General features: G+C 43.4%; 1 protein-coding gene across 2 annotated transcripts in view; it reads right to left on the bottom strand.

Moving 5' to 3' along the window:
* LOC144496749 (butyrophilin subfamily 1 member A1-like) overlaps positions 1–22,080 on the bottom strand; it is a 235,194-nt gene that overhangs the window by 197,312 nt on the left and 15,802 nt on the right. Inside the window, exons 6-9 of one of the 2 annotated variants that reach the window (XR_013498421.1) lie at positions 22,042–22,074; positions 14,306–14,332; positions 11,517–11,543; positions 4,673–5,952 (exon numbers count right to left, since the gene is read on the bottom strand). Coding sequence is in view for 1 of the 2 variants with exons in the window: in XM_078217266.1 (XP_078073392.1) it covers positions 5,429–5,952; positions 11,517–11,543; positions 14,306–14,332; positions 22,042–22,074 (611 nt within the window). In the remaining variant the exon portion in view is untranslated. Of the gene's footprint in view, positions 1–2,408; positions 5,953–11,516; positions 11,544–14,305; positions 14,333–22,041; positions 22,075–22,080 lie in introns of those variants that run through there. The other variant, XM_078217266.1, reaches the window with a different exon arrangement.

Genomic DNA, 22,080 nt, shown 5'->3' with positions numbered 1-22,080 from the left:
CTCCAATAAACTCTGATGTACATTGCTTAAAATAGATCAAAGAACAAAAGAACAAAGAACAATACAGCACAGGAACAGGCCCTTCGGCCCTCCAAGCCCGCGCCGCTCCCCGGTCCAGGATTGAATCCTGAATCCAGGATCCCCGCCCAATTTTCCAGCCTATCTACATACCAATATCCTATCCACCGAGCTGTCCCTCACAGCTACGATGCTTTGTTCATTACAACCTATTAACTCACCCCCACCCCCCTATTCCAGACCATGTGATCCCCAGGGAGAGGCGAAAACCCAGAGTGAAAAACCCCAGGGCCAATATGGGGGAAAAAAAAAAATCTGGGAAATTCCTCTCCGACCCCCTGAGGCGATCGAAACGAGTCCAGGAGATCACAATGGCCCTGATCGGAAAATGCTTCCCAACCCTAGTCATTTCCACTTCCATGAACACCATATGAATTCCCTGCCCCCGAGACAGGTTCCCAACTATCCGCAGTCTCGCTCTGTACTGGCACCAGCAAGATGATCATAGAATGAAGCCTTGAAACGAGAAACAAGGAACAATTAGCCCGCGCCGCTCCCTGGTCCAAACTAGACCACTCTTTTGTATCCCTCCATTCCCACTCCGGTCATATAGCTGTCTAGATAAGTCTTAAACGTTCCCAGTGTGTCCGCCTCCACCACCTTGCCCGGCAACACATTCCAGGCCCCCACGACCCTCTGTGTGAAATATGTCCTTCTGATATCTGTGTTAAACCTCCCCCCCTTCAAAGAACAAAGAACAAAGAACAGTACAGCACAGGAAACAGGCCTTCGGCCCTCCAAGCCTGTGCCGCTCCTTGGTCCAACTAGACCAATCGTTTGTATCCCTCCATTCCCAGGCTGCTCATGTGACTATCCAGGTAAGTCTTAAACGATGTCAGCGTGCCTGCCTCCACCACCCTACTTGGCAGCGCATTCCAGGCCCCCACCACCCTCTGTGTAAAAAACGTCCCTCTGATGTCTGAGTTATACTTCGCCCCTCTCAGCTTGAGCCCGTGACCCCTCGTGATCGTCACCTCCGACCTGGGAAAAAGCTTCCCACTGTTCACCCTATCTATACCCTTCATAATCTTGTATACCTCTATTAGATCTCCCCTCATTCTCCGTCTTTCCAAGGAGAACAACCCCAGTCTACCCAATCTCTCCTCATAGCTAAGACCCTCCATACCAGGCAACATCCTGGTAAACCTTCTCTGCACTCTCTCCAATGCCTCCACGTCCTTCTGGTAGTACGGCGACCAGAACTGGACGCAGTACTCCAAATGCGGCCTAACCAGCGTTCTATACAGCTGCATCATCAGACTCCAGCTTTTATACTCTATACCCCGTCCTATAAAGGCAAGCATACCATATGCCTTCTTCACCACCTTCTCCACCTGTGTTGCCACCTTCAAGGATTTGTGGACTTGCACACCTAGGTCCCTCTGTGTTTCTATACTCCTGATGACTCTGCCATTTATTGCATAACTCCTCCCTACATTATTTCTTCCAAAATGCATCACTTCGCATTTATCCGGATTAAATTCCATCTGCCACCTCTCCGCCCAATTTTCCAGCCTATCTATATCCTGCTGTATTGCCCGACAATGCTCTTCGCTATCCGCAATTCCAGCCATCTTTGTGTCATCCGCAAACTTGCTGATTACACCAGTTACACCTTCTTCCAAATCATTTATATATATCACAAATAGCAGAGGTCCCAGTACAGAGCCCTGCGGAACACCACTGGTCACAGACCTCCAGCCGGAAAAAGACCCTTCGACCACTACCCTCTGTCTCCTATGGCCAAGCCAGTTCTCCACCCATCGAGCCACTTCTCCTTGTATCCCATGAGCCTTAACCTTCTTAACCAACCTGCCATGTGGGACTTTGTCAAATGCCTTACTGAAATCCATATAAACATTTCTCTTACAAATTCTCCCGCCTTTCATTAGCCTTTGAGAATATCTATTGCTGCAGCCTGCTACATATGAGGTCACCACATCTGGAAGTTTAGCCAGCTTCAAAACAGTAAGTAAACATTTTCTTTCAGCCTACTCACGTTTTTTTTAATGCTGTTTTCTCACCTCATTGATGACTTAAGTCAAAGCGCTGGATTTTTTTGACATCAGAGCTCAATTGAAAAATAAAAATCGAAAACCTATCCATTTGCCACTTTCACCTTCCACATCACCAGTTTTATCTTCTAAAACTGGGCTTTCGTTTAAGGTCTTTCTGAAAAGTTTCCATGGTCACCAGTTGTGTTTAAAACTGGGCTTTTGTTGAAACTCTATTTGAAAATCCTCCTCATCGCTAGTCTTTATCTTGTAATGTATTAAATGTTACGACTGGTAGTATTAACAAGACAAATGATAAGGTGCCATATTGTGGGTTTTGAACAGATTTATTTCGGAGCTGTTGTCAGATTGAAGTTCAACATGGAAGAGAGATGAAAACTCACAAAAGCCTCTGGTGATGTAACAGCACATCATGTGACTAATCACACAGATGCATTGCTTTGCAATACATGATACTTGCACATTCAAGTTCCAAATCGATAGAGGACAACAAGTATATTGTACAAGTTTTCTATTTCATACAGTAAAAAAGTATATATGATTGTATATACACACAATTTGCAATAAAAATATTAAAAATCCAATACAGGAAATGCAAAGGAAAATATAAAAGATTGAAAACGCTTAATTTGGCACTAAATTGTAAATAGCAGTCAGGGATTAGAGGGATAATTGAAATTTTAAAAATATTTGGTGCAGTTGCAGTTCTCAGTAATTGTCAGAATATCAATGGAGCAACAAGGAAGATGCTTTTTTTAAACTACTGCCATGGAACATCACTGCTGAGTTAACTGAACTCAATGTTGGCAGTGTGGGTTTGTGTTGAGTTAGTTGAGCTCAGGAGTAGGAGTCTAGAATTAACCTCTTAATTATTTAGTTTCTATCTGATTTATGACTGCCTGAGTGAGATACTGAGGGGCTGCTGCTGCTCTTGAATCCAAACAGTACCTTAATGTCTCACTTTCATTTTCTCCCTAAACAATATGTCCCTTTCCACCTCCTTTGCAAAGATGCAGCCTTATCTATAATTATTTCCCGAATTATCTATATATTGAATAGATTGTACGAAGTAGGAGCAGAATTAAGCTATTCACTCCATCGAGTCGAATCAACTATTCAATGGGATTGTGACTGAACTGATATGATTATCCTCAACTCCACTTTCCCACCTTATCCCCATAACCCCTGATTCTCTTACTAATTAAAAATCTGCCTATCTCAGCCTTGGACATAGTTAACCAACCCCGTCTCGATAGTCCTCTGCAGTAAAGAAATCCAAAGATTCCACCCCGAGAGAAGAAATTTCTCCTCATTATTGTCTTAGATAGGTGATCTCTTGCTCTGAGATTATGCCCTCAGGTCCTAGACTCTCCCACAAGGAGAAACAACCTCTCAGCATCTACCTTATCAAGTCCCATGAGAAGGTCACTTCTCATTCTTCTGAACTTTTCATGCGCATTAATGAACTCTGGTGAGTACCTTGATTTACCAACTACATAAATCTAGTTGTAAACACTGGAGGGAGGATTTTCCCCCTAACTACCAGCTGAAAATGAACAATCCTGAGGTAGAGTGTGCAGGAAACTAAGTGCAAGATTTTCCATCAAATCCCCATTGAAACTGGTGACGGACAGTTTCCTTGACAGTTTCTACTGCAGGATTGTCCAAACTCTGGCCCATGTTTTTAGAAAAGTTTTAAAAGTTTATTTATTCGTGTCACAAGTACATTAACACAGCAATGAAGTTACTGTGAAAATCCTCTAGTCGCCACACTCGGGTACTGTTCGGGTACTGAGGGAGAATTTAGCACAGCCAATGCACTTAACCAGCACTTTGGACCGTGGAAGGAAACCCATGCAGACATGGGGAGAACGTGCAGGCTCCACCCAGACAGTCATCCAAGCCGGAAATCAAACCTGGGTCCCTGGTGCTGTCAGGCAGCAGTGCTAACCATGTGCCAGCATGCCGCCCCACTGCTGGTTGTAACCCCCGAGACATTTGGTTCATTGGACTCAACTGTTGAAATCTTCATGAATAGACTTTTGAAAAAGGCTGCCACCCTGATCTTCAAAAACAGGCTGGTTTCTCCGTGCCTTCGCTGTTGATAGGCTCACCAGCAGCTATTGCAGGGAAGAACCAGCCTGTGATTTGATGAGCAACACACAGTCCATTACTAGTGAAGTTTTAATTTTCAGTTTCAGCGTGGGGAGCAATGAGTGACAGGTGAGTACAACATGGAGCAGCTACAGTAGACCAGGGTGTGTAAATGATGTGGCTGGGCCGAACATCAGCAGGCCTTGAGGTTGGCAGGAAGTGGACAGATCGGGGTGGCTCCTCAGGAAGTGAAGATGCAACGGACCCAGGAGGAGAGAAGTTGTGATGGGCCTGGGGAGGACATGGTGCCGTGGTGACTATGTGGAAGTTAGTGTGTAAATGTGGCAGTGAGTGTGTATATGTGGCAATGTGTGTGTGTATGTATGTGGCACCGAGAGTGATTGCGCATGTGCGGCAGTGAGTGAGAAAATCTGTGCGAGCCTTACTCCCAGTCTCAGGATTCCCACTCACTATCAGCACCCCACACGAACATATACACATGCATCCCCTCACAGTGGGTGAGGGTGAGTGGGTGAGCAGCCAGAGTCTAAGTGAGCCGGGCATGCCCATCGAACATGGTCATTTTTATTAATTTTTCACTCAGCAACTTAATTTTCTTAATACCTCAACTTTAAAAAAAAAAATCAGTTTATTGCTGTGCGAAATGTTATCTTTCCAAAATCTGTTCATTGGCCCTTTGGGTGAGGAAAAAATGTAAATGTGGCCTCCCGAGTGAAGAGCTTAGACAAGCCTCCATGTGGCAGAACACTCCATCTTTCCAATCGCCTCACCTTTAACAACCCTGGCTCACCAAGTCAATGTAAAACATCTCATTGATTTCTTTCCCCTTTAAAACTGGCCGCACCTATTTGTTTTGTTGCAGTAACTGACCTTATTCAACACTTCTCCTGCTGTTCAATCAGTGGTTTCTATGGGGTGAAACCTCCCCATCTTAATATGAATCTAAAAAAATTTGGAATGTTTAATCTGTCACCAACTTTGATTTTACATGGAACGGAAACATGGAGTGGACTGCTGGAAGTACATTGTTTAAAGTTCATACAATTAGCTGGTATAACTGGGATGATTCCAACAAATTCCCACCATCACCCTTAATCATTTTAAATCTTATCTTAGAATGAAAGATTAATTTGAATATTTATATATTTGACGGTTTTCTTTGACTGACTACTATATTGGAAAGTATTTTGTAGAAGCCTTGAGATCAGAGTCTTAAAGAACTATTGTTGAACTGGGCAGATTCTCAGCCATTTGTTACAATGCGTTGTATTGAAGAAAGGATAAAGTTTCTCTGTGAATTCACACCCAGTGAAAGTGTAGAGGTAAGACTGTGTGTTTGCACTATAAAATGAAACTATCCTGGAATCATAATTCAGATAAATACCAATCTTCCTGGGAATCTCATAGACACGGATATCAGATTTATTGGCAGAGTTTGCCTGAAATTTATCCTTTTCTCTTCCAATGGTCCAGAATCCATTCCCTGGTATCAGTTGGATTTCTCTCTTCCTGTCCACTGACAATGTGGCTACTCCCAAAGTCCAGTTCCGATTTCCCGCAACCTCTATCTCCCAATAGTGTGTGCCCGATGTGAATCCCTCTGATCCCAGCACAGATTCCCAGACTGAGAACCTCTCTTCATTGTCATCGACACTTCTCTCTGTCTGGATCAACCTTACGTTCTTCAGATCCTTAGATACCTCAAGCCTTGGATTTGCTGTTTCTGTATCCAGTGTTACAGCGGCTGGGATGAAAAGGGAGAATTAGTGAGAGTTTAAATATAGACTGTAAGGCTTGGTTAAACCAATTAACAATAATGTTTGCAAGATTAAATGAAGCAAGAGGCATTGAAACAATAATCACAACTGGGAGAACAACCACTTACATCTTTATAGCGTTCCCGCTATAAAGATGCGTGAAAGCACCTTACAGAAAGGCAGCAAACAGGGAATAACAGGAAGCCATTTAGGACAGATTTTAAAGTATGGAGGAAAGCATCAGAGTGGACAGATTTGGGAAGAGAGTTCCAAAGAGAAGGGATGTGGTGGATAAATGAGTGGCCATTACATTTTCATTCATGGAGAGGAAAAAGCAAGACTCAGGGTTCATGAAAATGCAGATGAGGCTTTTGGTGGTGTTGGCAGGATGATAATGGCTGTTGGAGATCAATCATTGCTGCAAGGTTCATCAAGGCAGTGATCTCAACTAACCATCCCCAACTGCTTCACTGATCTCAGACTAACCATCCCCAACTGCTTCACTGATCTCAGACCAACCATTCCCAACTGCTTCATAGACCTCAGACCAACCATCCCCAACTGCTTCACTGATCTCAGACCAGCCATTCCCAACTGCTTCACTGACCTCAGCCCAACCATCCCCAACTGCTTCACTGATCTCAGACCAGCCATTCCCAACTGCTTCATAGACCTCAGACCAACCATCCCCAACTGCTTCACTGATCTCAGACCAGCCATTCCCAACTGCTTCACTGACCTCAGCCCAACCATCCCCAACTGCTTCACTGATCTCAGACCAGCCATTCCCAACTGCTTCATAGACCTCAAACTAACCATCCCCAACTGCTTCACTGACCTCAGACCAACCATTCCCAACTGCTTCACTGACCTCAACCCAACCATCCCCAACTGCTTCACTGACCTCAACCCAACCATTCCCAACCGCTTCAATGATCTCAGACCAACCATTCCCAACTGCTTCAATGATCTCAGACCAACCATTCCCAACTGCTTCACTGACCTCAACCCAACCATTCCCAACCGCTTCAATGATCTCAGACCAACCATCCCCAACTGCTTCACTGATCTCAGCCCAACCATTCCCAACTGCTTCACTGACCTCAGACCAACCATTCCCAACTGCTTCACTGACCTCAACCCAACCATTCCCAACCGCTTCAATGATCTCAGACCAACCATTCCCAACTGCTTCACTGACCTCAACCCAACCATCCCCAACTGCTTCACTGACCTCAACCCAACCATTCCCAACCGCTTCAATGATCTCAGACCAACCATTCCCAACTGCTTCACTGATCTCAGACTAACCATCCCCAACTGCTTCATGGGCGGCACGGTAGCACAGTGGTTAGCACTGTTGCTTCACAGCTCCAGGGACCTGGGTTCGATTCCCGACTTGGGTCACTGTCTGTGTGGAGTTTGCACATTATCCTTGTGTCTGCGTGGGTTTCCTCCGGGTGCTCCGGTTTCCTCCCACAGTCCAAAGATGTGCGGGTTAGGTTGATAGGCCATGCTAAAATTGCCCCTTAGTGTCCTGAGATGCGTAGGTTAGAGGGTAAATCTGTAGGGATATGGGGGTAGGGCCTGGGTGGGATTGTGGTCGGTGCAGATTCGATGGGCCGAATGGCCTCTTTCTGTACTGTAGGGTTTTTATGATTTCTATGAACTAACCATTCCCAACTGCTTCATTGACCTCAGACCAGCCATTCCCAACTGCTTCATAGACCTCAAACTAACCATTCCCAACTGCTTCACTGACCTCAGCCCAACCATTCCCAACTGCTTCACTGACCTCAGACCAACCATTCCCAACTGCTTCATAGACCTCAGCCCAACCATCCCCAACTGCTTCACTGACCTCAGCCCAACCATCCCCAACTGCTTCACTGACCTCAGACCAACCATCCCCAACTGCTTCACTGACCTCAGCCCAACCATCCCCAACTGCTTCACTGATCTCAGACCAGCCATTCCCAACTGCTTCATAGACCTCAGCCCAACCATCCCCAACTGCTTCACTGACCTCAGTCCAACCATTCCCAACTGCTTCACTGATCTCAGACCAGCCATTTCCAATTGCTTCAATGACCACCCCTCCATCATAAAGTTCACAGATGACACTAAGATGAGCGGTAGAGCAAAGTGTGCAGAGGGATCGCGATAGTTTAAGTGAGTGGGCAAGGGTCTGGCAGATGGAGTACAATGTTGGTAAGTGTGAGGTCATCCACTTTGGTAGGAATAATAGCAAAATGGACTATTATTTAAATGGTAAAAAATTGCAGCATGCTGCTCTACCGAGGGACCTGGGTGTCCTTGTGCAGGAATCTCAAGGAGTTGGTTTGCAGGTGCAGCAGATAATTAAGAAGGCAAATGGAATTTTGTCCTTCATTGCTAAAGGGGTGGAGTTTAAAAACAGCGAGGTTATGTTGCAGCTGTATAAGGTGCTGGTGAGGCCACACCTGGAGTACTGTGTAAAGTTTTTGTCTCCTTACTTGAGAAAGGATATACTGGCACTGGAGGGGGTGCAGTGGAGATTCACCAGGTTGATTCAAGGGTTGAGAGGGTTGGTTCTTGAGGAGAGACTGAGTAGACTGGGGCTATACTCATTGGAATTTAGAAGAATGAGGGAGGATCTTATAAAAACATATACAATTATGAAGGGAATAGATAAGATAGAAGCAGGGAAGTTGTTTCCACTGGCAGGTGAAACTAGAACTAGGAGGCATAGCCTCAAAATAAGGGGGAGCAGATTTAGGACTGAGTTGAAGAGGAACTTCTTCACCCAAAGGGTTATGAATCTGTGGAATTCCCTGCCCAATGAAGCAGTTGAGGCTCCCTCACTGAATGTTTTTAAGGCAAAGTTAGATAGATGTTTGATCAGTAAAGGAATTAATGGTTATGGTGAGTGGGCAGGTAAATGGAGCCGAATCCACAAAAGGATCAGCCATAATCTTATTGAATGGCGCAGTAGGCTCGAGGGGCCAGATGGCCTATTCCTGCTCCTAGTTTTTATGTTCTTATGTCAAACTAGGAATATTCACTAATTGTTGCAAATAGTTCATTTCCATTCCCAACTCCTCATATAATGAAGCAATTCATACCCACATGCTTGGGCTGATAAGTGGCAGGTAATAAATGTGCCAGACAAATGACAATCTCCAACAAGAAAGAGATGCACACCTCCTCTTGATATTCAACTGTAATACCATTGCTGAATCTCATGATCAACACTCTGGGCATCACGGGAAACTTAACTGGACAAGTCATATAAACACTTTGGTCATAAGAGCAGCTCAGACACCGGGAATTCTATAATTCCTGATTCCCCATCATCAAAGCGCAAGTCAGGAATGTGGTGAAATGCTTTCCATTTGGCTGGACAAGTGCAGCTCCAATAAAGCCCAAGAACCTTGAAACCATCCAGGACAAAATAACTCATTTGATTGGGACCCCATTGGCCAACTTAAACTGTGGTAACAGTGTGTACTATCTGCAAGATACACTGCAGCAGTTCATTAAGGGTCTTTCACTCACTTTCCAAATCTGCAACTTATACTGACTCGATGTATAAGATCAGCAGGCACACGAGATCACCACAAACTATACGTTTTCTCCAAGTCACAGACCTTCCTAACTTGGAAATATATCACCGTTCATTCATGAAAGGAGGCAATGGTGTAGTGGTATTGTCAATGGAGTAGTAATCCACTGACCCAGGATAATGCTCTGGCGACATGGTTCCACGGCAGATGGGGAATTTGAATTCAAATTTTAAAAATCTGGAATTAAAATTTTTAATGGTGACCATGAAACCATTGTCAATTATCGGAAAAACCCATGTGGTCACTAATGTCCTTTAGGGAAGGAAATCTGCCACCCTTACCCGGTCTGGCCGACATGTGACTCCAGACCTACAGCAATGTAGTTGACTCTTAAATACCCCCTGAAATGGCTTAGCAATTCAGTTCATGGGAATCTTAGGATGGGCAATAAATACTGACCCAGCTCGCTGGAACAATATTTTTTTGAACTAATGTGAGTCATAAACAGGGAGTGATAGGGGAGATGGAATGATATTTCTGAGGTACAATGGATTTTAGTTTTTCATAAAGGAATATTTGGAGATTGGTTAAGGGATGGTCATGGAAGGGAATGGTAATTTGGATGGAGATAAATAGGAGTCAAAGTATCTGGGTCCGGCAGGTAACTCACCACTGACAGCTCTAAAATATCTCATGAAAAATCAAAAGCTTCAAAATATTGAGAGAAAGCTCACCCCAGTTTAGGGAGTGTTGAGGCAACCTAACCTGAATAGCCTCCGTATTCACCGTGCAAATCTAGCGCATGCATCAGGAGCCGCACTGTAACTGCACGCTCAGCAGATTTAGTTTACATCACTTTTCTCACCATCTCTACCCCAAAGTCTGCTCCCTCATTCTTACACAGCAGCCCTCCCATCACCTGATGCCTTCCCAGGCTACACTCCCACCACCCCTTCCTGCCTGCCAACATGACCCCCTCTCACTTGGCTCCCTTCTCGATCACTCCTGCTCATTGTTGAATGCTAGAAAGCTGTACATTTACCTTAAAGTATCGAATCCTTCAGAGGTGCTATTTTTCTGGTGCTTTACCTTTCCAGGAAAACGATTGTTCTGCATAATTTTTCTCATTCTGAAACATTTTGTTGCTGAATTGCATTTTCAGGATATGATTATTCAGCAACAATTTAATTTGAAAATACCACTTGTGTCACTTAAAATCATCACTGTCACCACTGAAAGCAGATCTACTAAGAATATTGAAGGGCAAAGTAGACAAAGTATAGGAACCCTACAGTGCAGAAGTATGCCATTTGGCCCATCGAGTCTGCACTGACTCTTACCCAGGCTTATTTACCCCGCTAATGTCCCCTAAATCTCAAGACACTAAGGGGCAATGTAGCATGGCCAATCAACCTAACCTGCACATCTTTTGGACTGTGGGAGGAAACCCACACAGACACGGGGAGAATGTGCAAACTCCACACAGAGAGATAGTCATCCGAGGCCAGAATTGAACCCGGGTCCCTGGCACTGTGAGGCAGCAGTGCTAACCACTGTGCCAAACTGAATACAGAAGACGGCAGTTGTCAGGGGAGAGGAAAGGATGAAAGAGGCTGATGTGGTTGACCTTGTTTTTAACACAAAGTAAACCATGCTTTCTGCACATTAGAGAGATGGATTTGTTTGTGACCCAGCTAAGCACACTGGATATTTGCAAGCACACTGGATGTTTGCAAGCACACAGTCCTCAATTTGCCATCCATTCCAATTGATAGATGGAAAATTGTGGGCTGTTTACATGCTGGTGTTTGAGACTCAGCCAGCAAGATGAACCCAGCAAATTACCTTGAATATCCAAACTGAAGCTGGAGTGTGAGGAGGGGAGGTTAGTGGTGGAGGGGTCACTGCAAACACAATTTTGATGTTATGGTGATTATGACCAAGGGAGAAGATTAGTTGCAGTCAAAGTGACTTAAATGTTCAATGCCATAAATAGAAAATCTTACCTTTACACTCAGAAATCTTCTTCCAATCTGAAGCCAGAAATAATAAACCAATTAAACTGAAGAAATCAGCACCCAAATAATTCCACATAAAAAAATACCACAGATTCCACAGAAAATAGTTTTTAAACTGATGACCGTAAATTGGAAGGTATAAACCACTCAGGCTGGGCAACTCGCTTTCCAGCCTGACAATGGGTCAAGTGGCCTTTTTCTGTGCTGCAAACTTTCCGTGGTGGTATGATTCAAAATGACTGGGACCCCGGTGGCGCAACCCTGCCGGTAGCTGAGCAGACAAGGGAGGAATTTGGAGCATAATCCCGCCACACTGGGTCATGACCCATTTTCGAGGTTGCTTCAAAATGTCATGACAATTGGGTCAGGTGTGTTTTGTGTCCTGCTGCTGTGTGGGGACATGAAAGGAGATGAGACAGGTAGACTGACATTATGAGCCAGAGATCCTGGTAATTTTTCCCAACACTATACACCATTTGATCCCAGGGTATGTGGGTTAATAAGGTTAGAAATTTCTCTGACTGGACAATACACCATGAATTTCAATGTGTGTGTTACCAATTTCCTGCTGTTCAGAATTGATTTAGGCAGCTTTAGCAGAACACATCTTACATTTCACACATACTGATGGTGATGTGCAATCATATTTACACACACGCACTGCAAAAAACGGCTGAATTAATTACATAATTGTAAGTATAAAAACAGGCCTTCACTGTAAAATCTTTAATGTTTTCAGAATATAGACAGAGAGGGAAATATTTCATAGAATGTCACAGAACAGAGGGAGGGCATTCAGTTGATTATAACTGTGCTGGTTCTTTGGAAGAGCTATCCAATGTCCCACTCTCCAACTGCTTCCCTGGAGATTTTCACTCGTTTAAGTATATACCCAGCTCTCTTTTGAATGTAGCGACAGATTCTGTTTCTACCACCCTTTCTGCAATATATTCTAGATCATAACTCACATTGTAAAATGTTTCCCCCATCTCCCGGTTCTTTAACTAATTGTCTAGTCTTTATTTTTTAGTTCCTATCCCTCCTGCCGGTATTTGCCCATAAATCTGCCACAGTAAGTTATGTCTGGACATTAGCAGTACCTTTTCAACAACTTGACAATTGTTAGACTGCAATCAAACTTTCAAATCGTGAAAATTAACTAAAACAATCTCAATTTTTCAGGTTTTGAATTTTCCAAAGAGTAAAAAACATTAAATTTTAAGTTGCTTTCCTTCTCTTCTGCCCTCTCATGTTAATCTAATCTTTCTCTTTTCTGTATACCATTTGACACTGAATTTGTCACCTTGCATTTTCCCTCCTCAGTCTTTTCTGAGTTTATTTCTCAATCATAAATCTCATTGGTTAAAGATTGATTGTTTGCTCCACAGTTTCCTCAGATCCCAGATGGCCAATCCCTCGGTTTGCTGTTATCAGTTGGCACCTTCAGTAGCTTTTGTAAGCTGCAAGGTACAGAAGAATTCGGACGATGCAGCAGTGACTCCTGACTCTCTGGACAGAATTTTCATTCAGGGGGTAGGAGCCAACAGGGGGAGGCGAGTTCGAGGTTCCAAGCTGGCATGGTGTATTATAGACACACCCACCACTATTTTGAAAAGAAGAGCCAATTAAAGACTATCCCACATAAACTTAAAAAGCTAGAGGGCCAATTGGAGGCCCTCCAACACGTACAGATTGGCAGCCCCACCACAGGTGAGACAGTGAGGGAGAAAGGCCAATTTTTAAAAAGTTTCAAATGGTCACAGCTGCATGGATGTGATCCTGGGGAGATCCCTCCATGAGACAGCCAGCAATCATACCTGGCACCTGGCAACATGATGAGTGCAGGGGGCGTCTTCACAGGATGTGAAGGATAGGCTGCACCGTTGTAATATCCTAACTATGTTAGGGGTTGTGGGTTTTACACAAAAAGAAAAAGATGTGGTTTGCACATGTAGATTCAAACTTACAACAGTTTTATTCCAAGACCTCTTGCCTGTACAGAGTACAAACTGAAAACAAAAGTAGGAATCTCTGAAACACCCCAATTACATCACCATCAAAATCATGTGACCTGCTCTTGGAGAAATCATGTAACTACTTAAATATATAACAACCGCCCAATTCCACATTGACTTGCTCCAAGTCAATGTGGACTTCCCACATTACAGTTGGCACAGGACTGAAGCCTCAAAAGGGTCCTTAATGAAATCAATTTGCCAATAATTGGCTAGTTGTTTATTGATGGTTCGCAACCGATCTGGCCTCTGAGAATGGCTCGGGACCAGGGCCATGGCAGAGAATTGCCATGCTGGCTGGCAGTGCCAAATTCTGGGCCTGCCCGCTTCTGATCCAAACTGCAACCAGAGTAAAAATTTATCCCTCTATTTCCCATCAGATTATAATGTGTTTTTGTTGCAGCAGATGCATCGGTGAATACAGCTAATGCTGGAACCTGCTCAGTACATTAATACAGTAAGGAGTCTAACAACACCAGGTTAAAGTCCAACAGGTTTATTTGGTAGCAAACGCCACTAGCTTTCAGAGCGCTGCTCCTTCGTCAGATGGAGTGGAAATCCATGGAGTGCAAATGGAGCAGATTTCCACTCCATCTGACGAAGGAGCAGCGCTCCGAAAGCTAGTGGCGTTTGCCACCAAATAAACCTGTTGGACTTTAACCTGGTGTTGTTAGACTCCTTACTGTGTTTACCCCAGTCCAACGCTGGCATTTCCACAGTATATTAATAAACAGCAGTTGTTTATGTAAAAGATTATGTTACCTGAATCAATAAGAGTTTTCCACTCATCTAAAGAACAAAAAGAGAAAAATGATAAATATGTTTTACTAATCCAAGCGTCACAAACATTAAAATATTGACAGGCTCTCTGTATTTGAAGCAGCTTGAGCATTGAAATTTCAGCACGTAGGTGTACGCCTTGGTTCAGTTGCATCTCTCCCATTTCCAAATCAGAGGTTGTGGGTCCTATTCCAAAGCATTGAGCAAGAATCCAAGCTGATACTCCCAGTGCAGTGCTGAGGGAGTGCTACATTTTCAGAGATACTATCTTTCGGGTGAGATATTAAACTGAGGTCTGTCAGGTGGACATTAAAGGACCCATGGCTATATTCTGAGAAAAACAGGGGGGAGGGTGCCCAGTGTCTTGGTCATCATTTATCTCTTGACATGACAGACGTTTTTTTGCTCACGAATCTCATTGCTGTTTGTAGGGCATTGCTATACACAAATAATTACATTTCTCACACTACAACGGTGCACACACTTTAGAAAATTACACTTTATTCAACCATACTGCTAACGTTTCACCCCCAAAGTGAACATAATGGCAGAACGTCGATATGATATAATTGGGTAGAGTGTGGACACACCAAGGAGTTCATGTGCACCGTTCATGTAATCCCTATTATAGAAAGGATATTACTAAACTAGAAAGAGTGCAGAAAAGATTTACTAGGATGCTACCGGGACTTGATGGTTTGAGTTACAAGGAGAGGCTGGATAGACTGGGACTTTTTTCTCTGGAGCGTAGGAGGCTGAGGGGTGACCTTATAGAGGTCTATAAGATAATGAGGGGCACAGATCAGCTCGATAGTCAATATCTTTTCCCAAAGGTAGGGGAGTCTAAAACTAGAGGGCAGAGGTTTAAGGTGAGAGGGGAGAGTTACAAAAGTGTCCAGAGGGGTAATGTTTTCACACAGAGGGTGGTGAGTGTCTGGAACAAGCTGCCAGAGGTAGTAGTAGAGGCGGGTATAATTTTGTCTTTTGAAAAACATTTAGATAGTTACATGGGTACGACGGGTATAGAGGGATATGGGCCAAATGCGGGAAATTGGGATTAGCTTAGGGGTTTTTAAAAAAAGGGCGGCATGGACAAGTTGGGCCGAAGGGCCTGTTTCCATGCTGTAAACCTCTATGACTCTATAAAATAATGTCCTGGGTTATTCTGAAGTTGTGAAAGACATTATATCTTCACGTAACCCTCGTAAACAAACAGTTAAAATAAACTACTCATATACTTTCGAGTAATTATAAAACCTATTAACAACCTATTTGCAAAATGATTTTCCCTTTCAATTGTATCCCTGCTTTTCTCCCTGTGTATTCGGAGATGCTGTATATTACTGGGTTTTGTTCAAGTGGTCATTCTTAATGTTTCAGCTTAGACAATAAGCATCAGGTCATTCAGTCTCCGAGGACATGAATAACATTCATAGTGTGAACCCTGGTTGATTCATTCCTCTCCCTTTTCCTCCCACAATTTCAGCTGATGAGGTACAGATTAAGAATCTAACCAAGCCCTCAGGCTCCAAATGGCTCAATACTATGTGGGCAATAGCTAGGATTTTTCAGAAACAGCAGGGGACTGCTCTCAGGGTTGAAAGCAGGGGATAAAGCCCCACTTCAGTCAGCAGCAAAACCTGGGGCTGCATTTTACAGACAGCAGTCCAATGAAGTACAGCAGCCATCCCTAAGAGCTGCCAGCTCAATCTGAACTTCAGCAGCACCATCAGAAGCAGTGGATAAGCAGGACTGCACTTGGAGGAAGAGGATGCTTCAATGGATATGCACCCCCACAACCAGGTAAATGGGGTCGATGGGCCAGTCAGGCAAGTCCTAGTGAGGGTTCAGCGGCTGTTACTGAGGGCAGGCAGTGCCAGTGCTGCTACCAACAAGTCCCTTGTGAGCCAAGGCCCCCCAGAACTGAGATAGATGTGTAAACCATCTCACTTTACCTGCGGCTGGCAAAATGGCATGGCAGCGGGAAGACATCAGGCAACGCTGCCCAATGCCTTCCCACCACCCAACCTATCTTCTAAAGGCTCCATGAAACTGAGGGAAAAGACTTTACACACAGGGAAATTGCCACTAATTTGATATTCCCAATGGAAATTTACAAGAATAGTTGTGAGAAATGACCCAAAATGTTTCAGATGGTGGGGGTTTCCTGCCCACCATCCGAAGAGTCATTGGAGAATACATCCCCACTGATTCTGCCTGCCCCCAGCCATTTCATATTCTGACAAATGTTAATTGGCTGGAGGCAGGACTTCTGCCCCTCACTCAGAGTTAATTAATCTGGAATATAAAGCTAGTTTCAGTAATGGTCAGTTTTTAAAATTTATATTCTCTTATTGGTTCATGGGATATGGGTGTCATTTGTAAGATGAACATTTCCCATCCCCAATTTCCTTTGAGAAGGTGGTGGTGGGCTTCTTGACCCATTGCAGTCCACATGTAGGTACATCCACAGTGCTGTTAAGAAGAGAGTTCCAACAACAGTGAAGGAACGGTAATATATTTCCAGGTCAGGATGAGTGATTCAGATGGTGGTGTTCTCCTTTTGCTGCCTTGACTTTCCAAGTGAGGGAAGTCATGTGTTTGGAAGAAGCTGTTGAAGGAGCCCTTGTGAGTTGCTGCAGTGCATTTTTTATATGGTACACACTGCTGCATTGGTGGTAGAGGGAGTGAAAGTTTAAGGTGGTGAATAGTGATAATCAAGCAGGCCGTTTTCCTCTGGCGTTGAGCTTCTTGAATGTTGTTGGAGCCACACTCGGGCAGGCAAGTGGAGAGTATTCCATCACATTCCTGACTTGTGTCTTGTCCATGTTGGACAGACTTTGGGGAGGCTGGAAGTGAGTTATTTATTGCAGAATACCCAGACTCGTACCTGCTCTCGTAGTTACAGTATTGATAAGCCTCGTCCAGTTCAGTTTGTAATCCATGATGCCGATACTGGGGAATTCAGCAATGGTAAAGCTATTGAATGTCAAGTGGAGATGGAAGGTTCTCTCTGGTTGGAGGTGGTCATTGCTTGGCACTGATATGGCAACAATGTTACTTGCCACTTGTCAGCCTAAACCTGAATGTGGTCCAGGTGTCGCTGCACATGGACATGGACTGCTTCTGCATCTGAGGAGTTATGAATGGTATTGAACATTGTGCAATCATCCCATGTCTGACCTTCTGATGGAGGGAAGCTGTTGAAGATGGTTGGGCTGAACAGGGCTTCTTGTTGGAAAGTCCTGAGACTGAGATGATTGACCTCCAACAGCTCGAACCATTCTCTTTGGTGCTCGGTCTGATTCCAACTCTCCAGTGGAGAATTTTCCCACTTGAATCCGATCGGCTCCAATTGACCTCAAGTTACGTGATGTCATACTCAGTCAAACGCTGCTCTGCTGTCACCTCTTGAATTGGTACCTTGATTAAGGGACCAAGCAGTTGGAGTCTTGTGCAGGGGGAGGGGAAGGTGGCAGCAGGGATATAGGAAATATTGAGGAATTTCTCAAAAGTTACATGAAGTAAACCAAATGGCTGAAGCTGGATCTGTGATGCTGATGGTTTCAGGGAAATACTGAGTGGAATTGTCCACTTGAATGATTGACTGATATAAGGTTGAATCAGATGAAAATCACTCACTTGTTGGCTCCACCGTGGTTTCGGATGGATTTTTTAATGCAGTCTCTTCCTCAGTTATTGCATGAATGCTCTGCACCACTATTTTTGGCTAGATTTTGTAGGGCTTCACAGCATTACTCTGATCTGTTGATTTCAGGGTAGTTTGTTCTGTCTACAAACGTGCTGCTTTCCTGTTTATAATGGATGCATGCATCCGTGTTGTTGGTGCCATACACCTGCTCCTGCGCTTGGTATATCTCTGCAATGAATATTTGTCATCCAGTTTAATAGTGATGAAGGAGTGAGGTATGTACCAAACTTAGGGTGTTGGATTGTGTCGGACAACTGTTAAGCTATCACCCATAGCACTTCATCCAAGCCCAGATGGATCTGCTAAACCTTTCTTAATCTGCTCTACGTGCCATGATGGTGGTGCTGTGACGTTAATGTACTTTCAATTTTTTATTTTAAAAATCATGTTCCCTGCACCTCTCACAGCCTCAGCTTATGTCATTGTTGATGAGTTGGCTGGAGAAGTCCCTTTATTGCTACTTCAGTGGTTTAAATGGGGTTTGTTTATTTTTACTTTGTTAGGAGGAAGGTCATGTGTTTTGAACAGTTTTTCTTTCCTTCGTAGTGAGTTTAAGGTTTCATTTTCTGTTTGGTTGCATCAAGCTGAAAAGAAGCGTTTCTCTTTCTCCCTGGTTTTGGAAACTTTGCTGGTTAGCTGAAAGCAAGGCTTTTTGCCTTCCTGGAGTAATTGGTGGCTTGACCAGAGTCTTTCCCTGGTGTTCTGGGATGCTGCTTTGACGCCAAGCTTTTCTGTGTGTGCCTCAAAAGAACTGCAGTATTCATCCAAAGGACTCAGTTCCAGTGTCACATGAGCATTAGTCCTTGCTGTGTTAAACCTGTGGAAAGGTTTTTTTTTGTTTGATTGGAACATTTTAAATATATTTGTTGAGTTGTACATTATCGTGGTTGTTTTGCTTTTCTTTGTAATTGATAAAAGTTATTGCTAACTTTCTTTCCATACATGTTAACTATATTCTTAAATAAACTTTGTTTGATAAAAGCTCCCCAGTGGGTCATTTGAATCATACCGGAGGTGAAACATATCATGCTTATCTTAGCCAAATCCAAAATGCAAAACTTATGATCCAGGTGGGCTCCATAAAACACTTTGGAGTTTCTGACCTGAATTATAACAGTGCCACACTATAAGGTAAAGGATATGTAAATTAGGCTTTGCCTTCATAAGAACACTGAGATAGTTACGCTTACTAATGTTATCACAAATGTGTCACAACACATTGGTTGGTGAAGACAATGTTGAGTTGGTTGTTTCTTCACATAGGTTCCCTCACCAGCTGATACCAACCCAGTCTGGTGGATTTGCCCTTTAGGATTCACCTAGCTTAGTCAGTGTTACAATTAGCAATCCACCCTTAATGCTTCTCTCTGTGCTTGTTAGAACTGTTACATAATGGATGGGCACTGATTCATAAGTTGAGGAAGTGGTAGGTAGTAATCAGCAGGAAGTATTTTCGTCCATCAAAGTCATGACACCTCATGGAATCCAGAGTCTATATTCAGAACTCCAAAAGACTCCCCCGACAGTATTCTACTCTATCATATTTCAGTGAGCCTACACCTTACCAGTGGAATGAGACTGGTCCTGATATAGAGATGGAGAGGTCTAGGTTGTTCACTGGCAAATGTAAGACTTTTTCTTGACTAGCCTATTAGAAAAATCTACCAATTTAGGAACCACATTCAAATGGAATCTTCAGCTTATCTGGTAGCTAATTACCAAAAATTATTCTGGAGAAAACTAGCGAATTGTCCTCAAAGCTTTGATAAAGCTTTAGCAAAAAATTTGGGTGACACTGTGGACAAGCCTTATCCTTGACTTGACTTGATACATAACATTCTCTTCTCCCTGCTGCCTTTACATGAACTGCTAATCAATATAATTTTTAGTGGATGCGATTGGTAATGTATCATTGTGCTGGACAAATTATATCAATGTAAATTAAAGTCATAGAGGTTTACAGCATGGAAACAGGCCCTTCGGCCCAAGTTGTCCATGCTGCCCTTTTTTTTTGAAACCCCGAAGCTAGTCCCAATTGCCCGCATTTGGCCCATATCCCTCTATACCCATCGTACCCATGTAACTGTCTAAATGCTTTTTAAAAGACAAAATTGAAGCAACCTCAACTTTTACCTCTGGCAGTTTGTTCGAGACACTCACCACCCTCTGTGAAAAAATTGCCCCTCTGGACACTTTTGTATCTCTCCCCTCTCACCTTAAACCTATGCCCTCTAGTTTTAGACTCCCCTACCTTTGGGAAAAGATATTGACTATCTAGCTGATCTATGCCCCTCATTATTTTATGGACCTCTATAAGATCACCCCTCAGCCTCCTACGCTCCAGAGAAAAAAGTCCCAGTCTATCCAGCCTCTCTTTATAACTCAAACCATCAAGTCCCGGTAGCATTCTAGTAAATCTTTTCTGCACTCTTTCTAGTTTAATAATATCCTTTCTATAATAATGTCACCAGAACTGTACACAGTATTCCAAGGGTGGTCTTACCAATGTCTTGCACAACTTCAACAAGACGTCCCAACTCCTGTAGTCAATGTTCTGACCAATGAAACCAAGCATGCCGAATGCCTTCTTCACCACTCTCTCCACCGGTGACTCCACTTTCAAGGAGCTATGAACCTGTACCCCTAGATCTCCCCAACGCCCTAACATTAACTGAGTAAGTCCTGCCCTGGTTCAATCTACCAAAATGCATCACCACGCATTTATCTAAATTAAACTCCATCTGCCATTCGTCAGCCCACTGGCCCAATTGATCAAGATCCCGTTGCAATCCGAGATAACTTTCTTCACTGTCCACTGTGCCACGAATCTTGGTGTCATCGACAAACTTACTAACTATGCCTCCTATATTCTCATCCAAATCATTGATATAAAATGACACATAACAGTGGACTCAGCACTGATCCCTGAGGCACACACTGGTCACAGGCCTCCAGTTTGAAAAACAACCCTCTACAACCACCCTCTGGCTTCTGTCACGAAGCCAATTTTGTATCCATTTAGATACCTCACGCTGGATCTCATGAGATTTAACTTTATGCAACAACCTATCATGCGGTACCTTGTCAAAGGCCTTGCTAAAGTCCATGTAGACAACATCAACTACACTGCCCTTATCTACCTTCTTGGTTACCCTTTCAAAAAACTCAATCAAATTTGTGAGACATGATTTTCCACTCACAAAGCCATGCTGACTGTCCCTAATCAGTCCTCGCATCTCTAAATGTCTGTAGATCCTGTCTCTCAAAAGACCTTCCAACAACTTACCCACCACAGATGTGAGGCTCACCGGCCTGTTGTTCCCAGGCTTTTCCCTGCAGCCCTTTTTAAACAAAGGCACAACATTTGCCACTCTCCAATCTTCAGGCACCTCACCTGTGGCTATCGATGATTCAATTATCTCTGCTAGGGGACCCACAGTTTCCTTCCTAGCCTCCCACAGTGTCCTGGGATACACTTCATCAGGTCTTGGGGATTTATCTACCTTGATACACTTTAAGACTTCCAGCACCTCCTCCTCTGTAATATGTACACTCCTCAAGTCATCACTATTTATTTCCCCAAGTTCCCTAACATCCATGCTTTTCGCAACAATAAATACTGTAAAATGGTTAAAAGTATTAGCTACATGGGAACTAGAACTGTGCCACTGGTACAGCAGTAGAAAGTGGAAACAAGGTACATAATTGTAACCGTGTGTGCTAATATTCAAATATGAGAGATATTTTTTGAAACATGTTAGCTAATAGAAGTTATTATTCTATGTTTAAAACTTATTTGTAAGCTTTTTTGTAGTTATATATTTATATCAAACACTGGAAAGTTATGCAAAGGTACTGATCATTTGATGAATTATGTACAAACTAATATTTACAGAGTCAGTTTAATAGCCATCATTTAATAGTATAGCTGTGTCCTCTTTACATCTAAATTCCCAAGCCCAACATCTTTTGCTGTATTGCAGATATTTCAATGTTAAAACCTTACCGAATTGTTTGATAGATTTGTCATGTTCAAGATCTGAAA

Source organism: Mustelus asterias, chromosome 8, assembly GCF_964213995.1.
Source record: "Mustelus asterias chromosome 8, sMusAst1.hap1.1, whole genome shotgun sequence".
Lineage (NCBI taxonomy): Eukaryota > Metazoa > Chordata > Chondrichthyes > Carcharhiniformes > Triakidae > Mustelus > Mustelus asterias.
This window is presented reverse-complemented; position numbering and strand designations above follow the sequence as displayed.